Source organism: Aquarana catesbeiana, linkage group LG04, assembly GCF_042186555.1.
Source record: "Aquarana catesbeiana isolate 2022-GZ linkage group LG04, ASM4218655v1, whole genome shotgun sequence".
Classification (NCBI taxonomy): domain Eukaryota; kingdom Metazoa; phylum Chordata; class Amphibia; order Anura; family Ranidae; genus Aquarana; species Aquarana catesbeiana.
The window spans coordinates 395,262,845-395,279,591 of NC_133327.1; the positions used below are offsets into that span (position 1 = coordinate 395,262,845).

The 16,747-nt window shown below is 39.8% G+C and overlaps 1 protein-coding gene across 1 annotated transcript in view; it reads left to right on the forward strand.

The window, feature by feature from the left end:
* The window catches only part of CLVS2 (clavesin 2), a 106,840-nt gene that overhangs the window by 44,026 nt on the left and 46,067 nt on the right, over window positions 1-16,747 (forward strand). Inside the window, exon 2 of the mRNA XM_073627188.1 lies at window positions 5,573-5,747. Coding sequence (XP_073483289.1) covers window positions 5,573-5,747 — 175 coding nt within the window. The remainder of the gene's footprint in view (window positions 1-5,572; window positions 5,748-16,747) is intronic.

Consider the following 16,747-nt stretch of genomic DNA (forward strand, 5'->3'; position numbering starts at 1 on the left):
GGACCTAGAAATAGAACACGTTTCAAATCTTTCCGATGGTCTCAGTTCCTATCAGGAAAACCATTCGTCTGTATGCTAGTCCGACCGACCAAAAACGACGCAAGGGCAGCTATTGGCTACTGGCTATTGAACTTCCTTTCTCTAGTCCCGTCATACGCTATCACTTTCTAAACGAACGGACTTTGGTGTGATCGTGTGTTAGCTGGAGTTTGTTTTCAGTTTGTTAGTGTATTTAAATCTGATAGTACTTCTTATACCCCCCAGACTGACAATGCTGCTGTCTAAAGTTGCCTCTGTTGCTTCTTCGTCCAGAATGTAGGCACTCGAATACAGGTGTTCTAATGATGCAATATATAGAGCTGCTATAGAGACCGCCGAGGCCTCTATAGCAGCTGTACTGTCCATTGGCTGCCTGAGGGCAGCAACCCCTCTAGCTCTGGAACCCTCCTATTTTTGGTTTTGGGTTTAATACCCCTTAAAATCTCTGAGAAAAACAAAAATCTTCCCTTTCGATGGAGATACCCCTGCACTGTAAATATTAAATGCTTGATTCTGTCTAGGGTATCAAAAAGCAGTTTACTTACATAATCAATGCACCCCTGCCAACCGACACTCCCCTACATTACAGCTTGGACTGTCCCTTGGTGTCTTCATGCCCAATGATGGTCTATGGGCCTTTTATTGTAATTGACTATGTCAGAAGACTTGTGAACACTGCGGTGTAGGGGATAACAGGTTGTGAGCAAAGTCTTACAGCCTAGAGGGAGCCTGCGAGTGGAAATCAGGTAAATAAATGTTCTTTTTTCTGTACCCTAGACATTTATGTGCTTTTAACCATTGTGGTGTGGGAGCAACCCCCCCTACAAGGGAGGATTTTGATTTTCCCCAGAGTTCAACTTCTAGGAAAGATTGGTTCAGGTAATTTTGAATAGACTTTGGGGTTGATTTACTAAAGGCAAATCCACTTTGCACACTTTGTCGCAGTAGATCTGAGGGGAAAATCTGAAATGAGCTGCTTTTATCATCCAATCATGTGCAAGCAAAAATGCTGTTTTTTATTTTCCTTGCATGCCCCCCTTAAGATCTGCAGCGACTGCACTTCCAAGTGCACTTGTAGTGCAAAGTGGATTTGCCTTTATTAAATAAACCCCTTTGTCTTACAATTACATTAAAAATAAAAATCCAGAACAGGCTATTATTTTGCCAGTAGAACATTGTTCCCTGCACTTCCTGTCCTGTAGACTGAACAGGAATATTTTCTAGTACACTGCTACCCCTGTAGTGGCCACTGGTGCTAGCTGGTTCTCCCTCCCAGGGCTCATGTACACTACAGCTTCTAAACTTGAATTTAGGAGCTTTTGGCATTTTTTTGCCAAGGCTCCTAAAGTCAACTCCATAAAAGCCTAAAAGGCTTTTACAAGAGTTTGAAGCTGCTGCAGTTAGGTTCAACCTCCCTCAACCTTCCTCTCCTGAACATGGAAGAATCGCGTTCAGGATAGGAACCTTTTAACCGCCTGCCCCAAAATGCATTTTCCCATGGCCAGCGGTCAACATAATCTGTGTGTTCATGAGCCCTAAAAGTGCAGAGGCTGCCTATCCACCCAAGCATCAGTTCACTCATTCTGGCTACAATAATCAGTCTACGGTTTGTCTTTTAAGTATTTATTGCTTGAAGTAACTTTAACAAGAGAGGGACTACGGCATGGGACACTCTGAAACTGTTAGAATCCAGCAATGAAAGGACAGTCTTCTCCTTCAGAAGATATGAATGTTGGACAGTCTAAACTCCCACAGCTGAAGACCATGAGTTAGCTTTCTGAATAAGCTAATGTCTCACAGCTGGGGATGAGGCACGTTTGTGAGCAGTGTAAGGCCTCACAGCTGAAGACCATGGGACAAGTCTTTTGCATCTGATTCTCTTGCACCTCTCTTGCACAACTGCTGATACCCATTCTCTGGAACACTACAGTCACAGGTATCAGTTTAGGGTCTTCACACAGAGTGTGTCAACAGCTGGATTCACTTTTGAATTTGAATATTTTTTGTTGCGTGGACACTGTTGAGTAATTATTTATTAGTTCAGGGTCTTTACTCACAAGTCCCCATGACAGCTGCCACCTTCCAGCTTCCTCTGGACACAGTCCAGTAATTGAGATGGCACCTCTCCAGACCTCTGGTGAGGTTCTGCATTCAGCCTTTATGCAGATCCATCCAGGCCCTCAGCCCTGACACCGCTGAGAACACTATAGCAGCTATACTGTCCACTGGCTGCCTGAGGGCAGCAGCCCCTGTGGCTCTGGAACCCTCCTGAGGAAAAGGCACCCAGTTCTCCAGTGCTTCACCATTCCAGCCCCCCTTCATGACACTCCTCTCCGGGGTTTGGCTGGAACCTCATAAATATTCAGGCTGGTTTTGAATCTCCCACCCTAAGCTCTTGCAGCTTCTTCCAGAGACACGAGGAAGAAATCAAACTCCAAGTTTATGAAACCCAAACAGACCAGGTCAGGATTACTGCTCCCTTGATTACACAAGGAGCTAAAAACCAAATTTACCTAGCATCCTACGCTAGGAGGGTGATACATCAGTGTAAGGGAAATCCTGTCTTATTTCACTAGTCCTGATGGCAACTCCAAATTTTGGTTTTACTCATATTTTTATTCCTTATAACATTGGAAATCTCCCTGATTGGGTAATGGGGACACAGACCACTTTAAAACCTGACAGTTTTATTTTCTCACCACTCTATCCATATTAAAACTGTTTTCCAATTCTTCCAAATTTACCAGCTGTCAAAACTGCTGAGTAATTCATCGATACAGGTAAAATAACTTGTTTCCGAACTGCTTTAAAGTATATATGTAGAGTAGAGTGATTTATTACAAGTGTTGTTCATAGCAAGCAATTATAAAAAGAATCTGAATTTCCTTTTGTGCATCACTCGGGAGGAATTTAAGTCCTAACAGTTTCAAGGATTACTGACAGCAAAACAAGCAGACTGTGGTAATGCTGCCTGTAGGCTTCATGGGAACATTCGCTAGCTGTGCCACAATGCAATCAGATTCAAGTTGATAGGACATATTTAATCAACTCGTATTACATCCATATAACAAAACAGTTCAATGCAAGTTTTCATAGCTAATACACTCCAAAAAAGGGCAGTGAACCCTATAATCATTTCTGCAGCCCACTAGAAAGGTATGTAATACGCCTCGTCTTGATGGGGTTGATTGTGTGTGCAAGAGCTGCTAGTGAAAACAAAACATCTATAAAGAAATGCAAGTAATAAAGGTGGGTAACAGCAGCCACCTCATCTATTTGTTTTCTGAGCATGGTTCTTGTTTGCCCCAGAATCTTCCATCTCTTACTATTCCAATATTGACTGAGCTTAAGTCTAATGCCCTGTATACACGGTCGGATTTTCTGACGGAAAATGTGTGATAGGACCTTGTTGTCGGAAATTCCGACCGTGTGTGGGCTCCATCACACATTTTCCATCGGATTTTCCGACACACAAAGTTTGAGAGCAGGATATAAAATTTTCTGACAACAAAATCCGTTGTCGGAAATTCCGATCCTGTGTACACAAATCCGACGGACAAAGTGCCACACATGCTCAGAATAAATAAAGAGATGAAAGCTATTGGCCACTGCCCCGTTTATAGTCCCGACGTACGTGTTTTACGTCACCGCGTTCTGAACGATCAGATTTTCCGACAACTTTGTGTGACCGTGTGTATGCAAGACAAGTTTGAGCCAACATCCGTCGGAAAAGATCCTAGGATTTTGTTGTCGGAATGTCCGAACAAAGTCCGACCGTGTGTACGGGGCATAAGCCTCACTCCACAACCCATAATGCAAAGCGTGTGCCTTTACTAAAAGGGACATGACTTGCATCGTGGGAACTGGGTTATTCCAAAGCTCTATCCTGCATACAACAGCTTCTTTCTAATATTAGGACTTTTGAGGTGCCATAAAAAAAATCATAAAATCAATGTGGTAAAATATTACAATATGTACAATTTTATTTAGTACAAAAAGTTGAAAAAAAGCCACATGCAGTATATGTACAATGGGTAAATTTGGAATACTGGGATAATTAAACACGTACCCCTAATCAGCCACCTCTGTCTGCTAAGGTTCCATAATAAACTGTAGAAATTTGCTCAAATACAGTGTGCCAGATTTGTATTGAGATGGCTACTGCACTGCAAAGGCTAAATGCTCATTCATGTCTAAGGTACTGGTTAAAAAAATAAATACATGACCATGCCTGCAGGCTTTTCTCTTATGCTCCAGCAGTCACAGGTCCTCTGACATCATCTTGTACGATTTAGGGTTCATAGACCTACACTGGATGTGAGGAAGCTGTGGGACAGTCCATAAGCCAGAATGTAGGAGACTTTTTTTTTATACCCCAGACTTAAATAAGCATTTAACATAAGCAGTGTGGGGGGAGGCCCAATGCAAGGGAGGCTTTTTGTTTTCCCTGCAGAAGAATATTTTTTCCACATAGCGGCATGGTGACAGGCCACAAAGTTCATAAGGATGGCTGCATGAACTTCCTCCAGATATTGAGATATTAGGACCTTCTGCATCCTCCCAAGAAAGTTCTCCTTCTCTCCTTCACCTGGGTTACAGCTTCCATATACTTACTGCTACCTCAGTCAAAAGAGATGCTCACCCAAAGGATGTTCTTGTTGCTGTGTGCCAGGAACAACAGTGCTGCCCCTTCCAGCTTATGCCCATGCACAATTGATCTGGCTCTTTCAGTGCTTGGATTAGGAAACCCTCTTCTACCTGTAGCCTCTCCCTCTACCTCATATTATTACATTTTTAACACTGCTCCAACTTGTCAAATAACTGACATGACATCACACAGTCATATGAAATACTAATTTCAGTGCTCATCTAAATGACCCAGTCACCAGAGATTTTTTTTCAGTTACCACCCTGTTGTAAGGACACTCATTGAATCATAGGAAACCAAATGCAAATAAAAGCCACTTATTGGCAATTTAGTAACTCTTAACCTGGATTTAATTGGCCATTACATTTTCACCTTTAGGAGCAAGTTACACGTTACATTCATATTTGGGTGTAACATGTAATATACTCCTATACACTTACCTCCCACCACCAGCACTCTGTGATCTGTGACAGTGGGTAAGGGATCTTCTCTCCGAACCTGCTGTCACTTTTTGAAAACAGCATGGCAGTGTGGGGTCCTGCCCACACAGCCACATAATTAATTTACCTTTTCCTCAATGAATTGCGAGGGCACAGGTCAGCGCTCTCATACTGCATTGATTCTTACAAAGTACAAATTCACCGTAATGTAAGTGAGTTTTTATATGTTCCTGTTTTCTTCCATTTAACTGTGCACTTCTTCCAACTTTTGCTTACAAAAATTTATACTGAGTGTGTTTCTACTTTCTACAACATTTTCTCATTCTTCCCTCCTCAGTACTATTCTTAAATCATGAAGCTAACCTTGTATTTTGTATGATTTTTTTATATTAAAGATTGTTTTATGCATAAGCTGACTGGACAAAATATTTTTTGTTTTTCTTAGATACACACTTGTGGATATTCTGCGTGCGATACTGCTATCTCTAGAAGCTATGATAGAAGACCCAGAACTTCAAGTGAATGGATTTGTTTTAATAATAGACTGGAGCAACTTTACCTTCAAACAAGCATCAAAGTTGACTCCAAGCATGCTGAGACTAGCAATAGAAGGTCTTCAGGTGAGAGAGCCTTTTTTGTGACATAATTGCTCACCGTCTACAGTAAATTATATAAGATGTCACTCCAGACAAAAACCTGTTTTTGCAAAAAAGGGGGTTAAATCCTGAGAGTTTTATTGCTATGTGTAGTCAATTGGGATGAATTGCCCATTATTTCCTGTTCTGAAGTCTATACAGCTAAAGAGGGACACAGAGGGCAATAAATTTATCAGGGATGCTAATCTCCCCAATGCTCTTATAGATATCTTTTCTCAATTGGTGACCACACAGAAAGTATAGAGAAGTTCCATACCTATACTATCTATCCAAAACGTAAAAATATCCTAAAAATATGAAGTTTAATTTTAAAACTAGTTATAGACTACATGTTGTGACAAACAATGTTACACTTGGTACACATAATGCCAAAAGATATGCTTAGGAAAAAGTATGTATGCCCATCCAAACCAATAGAGTTAGAATGGACATAGAAGTTTGGGATTAAAGTGTATGCATAGCCAAAACCTTTTCACTTTAGAGAGATTTCCTCCCTCTACCTGTTGCATTTGCAGGAGAGGAAGCATAGCGTAATCTCTCCAATGACACACAGAAACAGTTAACATCAGTTTTATCCCTTTCCTACTCTAAATAAAACAAAAAAAAGTTTTGGCTATACATATACCTGCATACCATTTCTATGCTTGAAGATACATATATTGTAAATCAGTTCTTGCAAGATGTCTCAGACTTCGAAAGAGATCTGAATTGGGCAATTACACAACAAATGAGGTTTATTTTTGACAAATATAAATATACTGTGTACTCTTGGGGGCTAAAACATGCATGATTTATACATCTAGTGAGAGCAAAACTGGATGAATCAGTGATGAAGAATGTGTCCTTGGCAGATTAAATACTTTCTTTGATCTAGAAGCTGCTAATCTGCAACTTCTTGTGTGGACAAGATGCAATCTTTTATTCAAAGAGGTATTGAGTTGATTTACTACAGGAAAAAAAGGCTGCTCTTTTTTCAAGGGAATGTTCACTTTGTAAGGGAAATATAATTTAGCTTAGTGAATGTGGTGAAAATTCATGTTGCAATAAATACCCAAGCATGGATTAAAACAAAAACAAAACCATAAAATGCATTTTTGCCTGTGCATGTTTGAATGATGGAAGTTATCAGATTCACTTAATTCACTAAGCTAAATAAAAGTTCCCTTGCAACGTGAATAGCCCAATAACCTTTAGCAAATCAACCCCTTGAACTCAACAGAGAGAGGACAGTGTAGCAGCAGAAAACATTAGTAAGACCTGGAGAAGCACTGTGTAGGCAGTACAGATTTCTTAACATCATTTATTGATGACGATGGAAATTTAATTCCAGATGATTTCCATGGAAAAGTGCACAACTTGATGTGTTTCATTTTGTAAAAAAATACACTAAACACTAATAATACTAGTAACAGACTGTAGGTTCAACACTGACCTGGCTGCTACAGCTGATTCCTTCTGCACATACTGCTTTCTTAAAATGTATGTACCCATTTTTGTTTTGCATAGAGTAGGAAAGGGATAAGACCCCTTTCTAGTTAAATTTTGCTGTTTGGGTGCTGCTGCTGAGATTTTTACTTCACTTCCTCTCTTGGGGATGCAACGGGAAGTGAAAAGAAATCTCCCAAGAGTGAGTGAAATTCTTGTCTGAGACAGCTGGTGGTAGAGTGTTTGCCTCATTTAAAAATGTCCCCTTACCTCTTATAACAACTAAAAAAAAATGTAATTCCATTTACTTTCTGTCTTGGTCACATTTGTCAGAGGGTCCTTCGCCTAAAACTAAGCTTTAGATACTGTACATTTATCTGCTTCCCATCTGGTCAATGTACATAAATGGAAGTGGGAGGCTATGGGAGCTTTGTCAATGCAGGAGGGTGTATATATACAGCCTCCCACATCCTTCGATCATGCATGGCTTCTAGCTGATTCTAGCCTCAGACACAGTGAATGACAGATTGGGGTACAGGGCCAACAAGTCAGAGCAATCACACTTGTAACCAAAGGCTGAAGGACTGTGGTAAGCAATCAGAGTGTTAAAAAAAAAGGGGTGAATTTGTTTTATAGAACGGTGGAGTTGGTATCTGGGTCCATGAGGGGACAGCGGTCCCTCAGGTGACTGGATGATATAACAGCAAAGGACCATGGGGGTATTTTTATGTTGTAAGAAACTTCTACATGGTTTGTATAGTGATGGGCAAGGTGTGTGTATATATATATATATATATATATATATTAAGAAAGTGAAGAATGAATGTATGATTGGAGAGGGGAAGGGGGGGGGGGGAAGTAAACTACAACAAAGAATGTGTTTCTAATTCTTCATTGAGTCCCCCTGGCGAGAGAGTACCCAATGAATATATCCAGTAGGCCTCCTGCTGACACAGGCGTTTGAAACGTTCCGCAGCAGGAAGACCTCTGGGCATGGCCTCGATGACCCAGACTCTGAGGCCCATGGTAGATTTTTGGTGTTCCTTCAAAAAATGAAGAGGGACACTGTGTTTGTCCCAGCCCTTTTCTATGAAATGCCTGTGTTCGCCAAAACATTGGCGTAGGGGGCGTATGGTCCTGCCCACATAAAAGAGACCACATGGGCAGGTCAGGCAGTACACCACGTATTCACTGGAGCAATTATAAAAGTCTTTTATGGTGTATGTTTTGTCTTTAACAGTGAAGTTTTTTGTCCATGATCAACAAATTTGCAAGTTAGGCATAATTTTTTCCAGCACTGGTACATTCCCACTAATGGAATTAGGGGGATGTGTGAGGCTGGAGTGGGTGGGACTTTACGGATTTTACTGGGTGCTATCCTACTTTTAATATTTTTTGCTCTACGATATGAAACCTTGGGTAATTGGGTGAGGGAAGAACCTAGAAAGGGGTCTCCAAGCAAGATGCACCAATGTTTGGCTAAGATGATCTCCATCTTCTTGTGACAATCATGAAACTGGGTAGTGAAACGTGTTGGTTGTGGATTATCTGATGTTTTGGGTTTGGGTGGCCTTGGTGCAATTCCGCCAAATTCTATGGAATTGGCTCTTCGTTATGTTGTTGATCCATGTTGGATGGTGACAACTCTGGTACTGAATATAGGAATTCCCAGCGGTGGGTTTGACAAAGTTTGTAGCATGTATTTCAGATTCACTATGAAAAAGTTCTAAGTCCAAGAAGATTAGTTTTTCAGGGTCTATGACATGGGTGAAGGATAACCCTAGGGAGTTGCAGTTGCAATGCTTGACAAAGGACTCTATACTCTCTGATGTGCCCTCCCAGATCAGAATGATATCATCGATGTAGCGCCCATAATATATGATATGGGCGGCAAAAGGGTTGTTATGTGAGACGTATTGAAGTTCCCAGTAGCCCATAGTCAGGTTGGCGTAGCTTGGGGCAAAATTGGAACCCATAGCAGTGCCTTGAGTTTGTAGATAGAAGGTATGGTCAAACTCAAAGTAGTTGTGTTCTAGACAGAATTGTGTAGCCTCCAGGATGTACTGTGCCTGTCTGGGATTGATGAGGGGGTCCTCAGAGAGAAAATATTCTACTGCTCTGAGGCCTACTGCCTGGGGGATGGAAGTGTATAGAGATGTAATGTCCAAGGATACCCACTGGTAGGTGGGTTCCCAGGTGTAAAAGGAAAGCATCTCCAATAGGTGGGTACTATCTCTAATATAAGATGGGAGGTGTTGCGCAAGGGATTGAAGGAAATGGGCTATGTACATAGAAAACCCGCTGGTGATGCTCTCCATAGCAGCAACTATGGGACGGCCTGGTGGGTTGGACTGGACTTTATGGATTTTTGGTGAATGGTAAAAATAGGGAGTTTTACGAAAACCTTTGATGAGAAATGACAGTTCAGCTTTGGAAATAATACCATCTTCTAGGGCTCTGTGGGCTAATTTTGTGGCTTTCTGGGTGAATTCTGGTAAGGGATCATGAGTGAGTTTGGAATAAGTGTTGGTGTCGGATAATAGTATCCCAGTGCTTTTTAATCTCATTTTTTATTTTTTTTATTTTAATTTTACATTTATTTTTATTTTTATACTTATTTTTATTTTTATTTATTTTTTTTATTTTTATTTCTATTTTTCATTGTTTTTCCCATTTTTATTTTTATTTTTCATTTTATTTTTTAGTTTATATTTATTTTTATTTCTTTTTTTTTCCACATTTTTTCATCTTCTAAATAAATGTTTTAACTCCACTTACTATTATTATCCTTATATTTATTAAACTTACCCCCAATTCATCATATTTTTAATTCTTCATACTCTACTTTCAACTTTTTTGTGCTTTTTTGGAATATTGTAGGTCTGCTGGCTGTTGTGGTTCCACAGCCACAGACCTCCAGCCCATACACTTTAACCTAATTAACCTAATTAACCTAATTGCCTCCACTATATATTCAAGCTGCTCTCCTCCAGGGAGCAAAAAGGCCAGTAGAAGGAGCTGTGAGCCCCGAGCGCGTAGCCTGTACTATCCCTGCATTATCCCCAACAAGCGCCTGGACATTTGCCGTGCATCAGTGACGTCATTTCCTCTTCCGCGCTCCAGAGTGGTCAGCGTGGAGCTTTCCATGCACTGGATGCAGCGGTTCAGCCTGTGTACAGACTCCACACCCAGACACCTGAAGGAATGAAATCCGAGCCGGAAACAAGATAACAGCACATCCCAGGACACTTTCCATCTCAAAGAAACACCTCCACCCTGCGAACCAGTAAGTGTAATTGCTACACTAACTTTTATTTTTGCATAAACAAGCTACCACAGTTGGCGCCTCCACACCCCTCCTTTTTTCAACGGTGTAATTCCTGCCATGGCTGTGAAGCCAAGCATTGCATTTGTACATCCCCACCCACTGCCTCTGCCGCTAAAGAGGATAGTGGTTGGGGGCACTAAAATTGTGGTTCAACCGCAAGGTCTTACCACCACTAGCTCTACATGTGAACCAACCCTAATAGTGCAGCCAGACACATTGTCTCCGTGGTATCACCACCACACCAGTCACAGCGCCCAAAAATATGGTCTGTAGTCATGAAATTAGATGCGTAATTTATGCCTCTAGAAAGTTTGAAGGTGCACCTTGGATTTTGGGCCCCTCTTTGTGATTCGGCTGTGAAAAAGTATGCCTATTCAGTGTGTTAGAAATATCTTATTAATTGCAACTTTGTGTAAAAAAAATACATTTGCATTTTCTTTCTTGGATTTTCCAAAATCTTGTGGCAAAAAACAAAATTTTAAATCTTTTAGAAAACACATTGATGTGTTTCTTTCCAAAATGTGGTCATTTTGTGGGTGTTTCCCACCTTGGCAGTTCAGGAACTCAAGAAATATGATAAATAGTCAGGAAATTAGATGCATAATTTATGCTACTTGAAAGCTTAACGGTGCTCCTTGGATTTTGGGCTCCTCTGTGCATCTAGGCTGTGAAAAAGTCTCACACATGGTATCCTCATACTCAGAAGGTGTAGCATAATGTGTTTTGAGATGTTATTGAAAGTATGCCTATATTGTGTGTGAAAAATAACTTGTTAAAATGACAACTTTGTGAAAAAAATACATTTTTCTAAAATAGTTTCTTCATTTTCTAAAAAGGTTTGACAAAAGAATACAACTTTAAAAAATTCACCGTGTCCCTTTAACTTTCAAATTTCCAAAAAAGGGTAATTTTTTCTTTCGTATTTGTACCGTGTTGGCATTTCAACACCTCAGGAATAGAGATAGTCAGTCAGTACAGGCTTGATCAATTTTCATATAAATATATATATATATATATATATATATATATATACCATAGTTTGTAGACTCTATAATGTTCACACAGATGGAAAAAAAATACACAGATTGTTTCTTATTCTTCAAAGAAATGTAACAGGATACATTTTGGGCATTTTTCTAAATTTTTGGTCTTTTTTCTTTATATAGGAAGAATTAAAAAAACCCAGTGGTGATTAAATACCACCAATAAAAAAGCTCTATCTGTCTAAAAAAAAATCATATAAAATGTATTTGCATACAGTGTTGCATGACTAACTAATTGTCATTCAAAGTATTGACAACAGAAAAATGGCCAGGATAGGAAGTGGGTGTAACAGTCCGGTCTTCAAGTGGTTCATTAATACATTGTTATTAATAGTAAATTTACAAAATGGTGCATTGTGTCTCTGCTTTAATTAGCAAAGTCCAATTCTGTGTTTTATCTGAGAAAGTGCAGTCCTTTACAGTGATTGATGATAACTGCTATGGAGACTTGGAATATTGCTTGAATAAAAAATTCTTATATTATAGCATGGAGTGACTCGTTAAATCATTTGTTTTTTGTTGTGTGCTGATGAAGGCCAAAAGACTGTAAAGGTAATTAAAGGAGTTGTAAAGGCAGCCCCCCAGCACCCCCCAACACTTACCCTGAGGGCAGCGATAACTACGATTCCCTCAGCTGTCCGGGTCTCTCCTCCTGATTGGCTGGGGCACATTGACTCCTGCGGCTGTCAGTCAAAGGTAGCTAGCCAATCAGGGGAAGGAGGGGCGGGTCTGAATGGACACACAGGGCTGCAGATCAACTAGTGTGCCCCCATAGCAAGTTGCTGGTCTATGGGGGCACTCGTCAGGAGGGAAGGGCCAGGAGCAGCGAAGAGGGACCCAACAAGATGAGGATCTGGGCTGCTCTGTGCAAAACCAACTGCTCAGAGGAGGTAAGTATAACATGTTTGTTATTTTATTTTTTTTAACTGAAACTTTAAATGTATTGCCCCCATTTTCAGAAGTTCTACTGTACTTTTCTTCAAAAAAGGAGCTTTTTAGTAACTATTGGCTTGACTCATGTTATGATGACTATCTTAAGCTGGCTGCACATAGTTCAGTTTTTTTGCTCAGCCAGTGGGATAAATTAAAAAGCTGAACCGATTTCCCTATTCACATACAGTATTTGAGGCAGATAGGGGAATTCTCGCTGCTGCTCTATTGTATTCTGACAGCTGGGAGACTCTCCCACTATCAGAATACAAAAAATCAGCCCTGCGGCCATAGGCTGCAGCCAGTGATTGAGTGGCTTTTATGAGTTAGGGCGGTTGAATGGTAGTTTTACTGCAGTGGCCCCACATGGATTGAAATTCAGCTGGTTCCTGCTGAACTGTCTGAATTTTGATCCATCTATGTATGGTCACCTTTAGTTAGGTTTCGCTCTAAAGCCTGCTTCATAGACTTGTGTATTCCATACTTTGTGTGGATGAGGGCCTGTTGTCCCTTTACACCTGTGGCCTGATGCATTGCATTTAAGTAGAAGTTCACCCTGATACTAGCATCTCTAAAGCTACTTGCAGCCACAATATAAGTCTAACCTATCTAGCCCTGTAAAGAATAAATCACTAAACATAACTTTTGTGAAGTCGATCGGGTCGGTCCGGTTCCATGCTAAGCTGTCAGTGGCGGCTCTGTGGAGGCAAATACAGAAGAGGCAGCAACAATGGAAGCTTCATAGTAACTCTATGGGTGACGTCACTTCCCATTCATTTGCCAGCCATTGTTGGCTGTCTCTTCTACAGAAAGAGATCGGACCGGATCGGCTTCAGAAAAGGTATGTATAGCGATTTCTTTTTTACAGGGCTAGATAGGTTAGTCTTAGATTGTGGATGCCAGTAGATTTAGAGATTTTAGTACTAGGGTGAACTTCCACTTGCAATGCTGGCAATGCACTACATTAGACCCAAACTCAGACTTGAACTGTTTTTCGCTGATGCAGTGCAATGTGCTACACTGCAACACAGATATACTGGCTGTGCGATAGTTAATGCATTGTGGTACCATTCAAAATTAATGTAACCACAGTGCACGGCACTGCAGTACATACATTGTCATACGTTATGGTAACTGCAACACATAGGTGTGAAGCCAGATCAAAACAGCTAAATGCAGTTGGAAATGAACAACTGCAGATTAGGCTGTATTTGTGCTATACAGTTCTTAACTAGTTCCTAATTTACAGTTAGACACAGTGGCATAAGGAAATCATTTTCATACCTCAAACCACTATTCTAAATGGAATCAGCTAAAATCAGCACCTCTGCTTAGCACGCATCATTATTCTGGTAACAAACAAGTGACAAAGGCTTCATAGTGTAAAACTGCTGTGTTGTTTATTCATATAAGAGAAAGGTACTCACATTAATCAAAATATACAAGGGACAGCAAACAAGCCACTTCCATCCACCAGCATGATGACATCAACACACGCTCTACCCTGTGTTACTCTGCTCTGTTTTTTATCGTAGGAGATATTCTCAAGGGGCCAGCTCCTTGAGAACATCTCCTATGATGAAATTCGAACTTATGTCCACCATAAAAATGGCAAGTGGGGAACCTTCTGTAAACAGTAGAGTGACTGGATGATACATCACAGCTGCATAGCTTGCATTTATTTAACATAATAGCTCCATTTTAAAGGGTTGTTTTTTTTCTACATGCTAAGGCACCCCTCTTATTTTCTACAATTTTCATTTCACATCTGTTAAATTCAGTATGTTAATTTCATGGGTATCAGGGCTAGAGGCAATTTCTAACATTATTATAGAGATGGAGTTAACACTTATTACAATATACTGTATATCGTTGTACTCCCCTTCCCTCCTCTTTTAATCTTATAATCGGCCATTTATTTTTTTTCTACTGTTACATATGTATTTAGTTATGGGTGACAATCACTCTGCATGTATAATATAACATGTTAAATGGCTTTCCATATCGTGGTGTTTTTCATATTTCTCACTGTGAAAACTTCAAGCTGTAAATATATATATATATATATATATATATATATATATATATATATATATATATATTATCTTTGGTAGATTTTAACTAATTGAAAAGACCATAAAGCCTACAGCTAGAAAGTTTAGCACTTTTAATCTGTATGTCAGGAAAAAATTCTATGTATGGACAGTGAAAAGTTAGATACGAAAAACTTGGCTATCAAGCCTGTGGTCTTCCTTATCTCCCTAGATTCCAAATTTAATCATTTTCCCCACCCCTGTTAGTTGTTAGGAAGAATCTCCTTTAAGTAAAAGAAAATTATCTTTGGTAGCTTGTAACCTATTAAAAAGGCCATCCAGCCTGCAGCTAGAAAGTTTAGCATTTTATTCTGTATGTCAGGTAAAACCCTCTATATAGACAGCGACAAGTTAGATAAGAAATATATCATCCGTGTAGGAACGTCAAAATCTGATTTTACTCATATATCATAGTCATTTTTACATTCTACGTTTATACCACTATTCTTTAACTTCCCCTAAATTTACTGTCAGGAAATAAGACATTCGCTTATTGCCCAATATATCAATATCTGTGCCACAGAATGTCATTGCCTACATTTTTTACTAAATTATTTGTTTCTTCACACCAGCAGCTTGTAGGCATTCATTTGATACATCCAAGTGCAATTGATTGCTCTTTTTAGTCATGAATTTGTTTCTGTATAATTTTGCAGTAATATCAAAATAGCATACAACTATTTTCTCTACCGAACTCTGTAGCCACCCAGTAAAATTTTATTCATATTTCAGATGCTAAATTATATTACACAAGCAGTGCAATATTTCAGCATATAGTTCCTTTTTCTAAACTTCAATGAACCGAAAACTCCTTGTGACCCTAACCAGTAAACACATTTCACTAATATTACACATCATTTCACCCTTGATTTTCTATAGTGTTCTGTGACCCCTTAAAGATAGGGCACTACATTATACAAATATTTTTGATTTCGGACTTGTCCCCCCACCCACTGTACTTCACTATTGGATCATCTAGCCAATAGGGTAGCAAGGGATGTTTCAAGATGTAAGGACCCTGAGGCACTACAGAAGCATACCGAGGTGATGTGAAGGGTGTTACTAATAAAGTAGAACTAAAGGCAATTTTTTTCATATTTAATTTTATTTTTGTTTGCCATCTGCCCCATTGGAAAGATTTCCCTTCACTTCCTGTCCCATAGCCAAAGCAGGAAGTGAGGTGAAATCTATCCAAAGTTAGGGATCCCTTGTTGTCACCAGCGTCACCTGAGCTAGTGCCCCCATTCCTGCTCTGGTGACAATCCAGAGTGTGGGATTTTCTTTCACTTTCACTCTCAGTGATAACAGTAAATAGGACAAAACAAAGAGAGTGAATCACCATAATGGAGACACAGACATCAGTAAAAAACAGACAAGTGTTCTAATCCCTCTCCACTCTATTCACTACACTAAAAATAATGCTTTGCCTTTAGTTATACTTTAAGTGCCCATAGGTTTAGATCAATTAATAGTCACAACAATTATAATCATTGCAGACTTTAATCTTATATTTGGCTTTAAGAAGAAACAGTGGGGAAGATTTACTAAACCTAGAGCACTCTGAATCTGGTGCAGCTGTACATGGTAGCCAATCCGTTTCTAACTTCAGCTTGTTCACTCAAGCTTTGACAATAACACCTGCAAGCTGATTGGTTTCTGTTCAACGCTGCACTATATTTTGCACTCACGTTTTAGTAAATCATCCCCACTATGACTTCTACTGCTATTGTTGCAGATGTGTTAGCAAAGAGGGCACATGCAATGTCTTTTCTCTCAGCAAACATAAATATACACATGAGTCACATACTTGCCAATTGTCCTGGACTTGCTAGGCTGTCCCACTTTTGAGTTAATTGTCCTGCTTCGGTTGTGTCCCAGGATCACAGTGTGAGGCTTACTAAGTGTTATTATCCTTATAGTGGAACTTTAATCAGAAAATTAATTCCTGATAGATCATTTCAGGCTGGCCCCTTTTGCATATAAAACATAGCATGGTCACTTTATATAGCACAGCTCAGAGGCCCACTTTGCTTCATGTTGCATGGTAGGTTACCGCTCTGGGGTATTCACATCCCCATGAGATGCCAGCATTGATGGCAGGACGCAATATATTTTTTTGCTATACATAGCATAAGTGGCATCTAT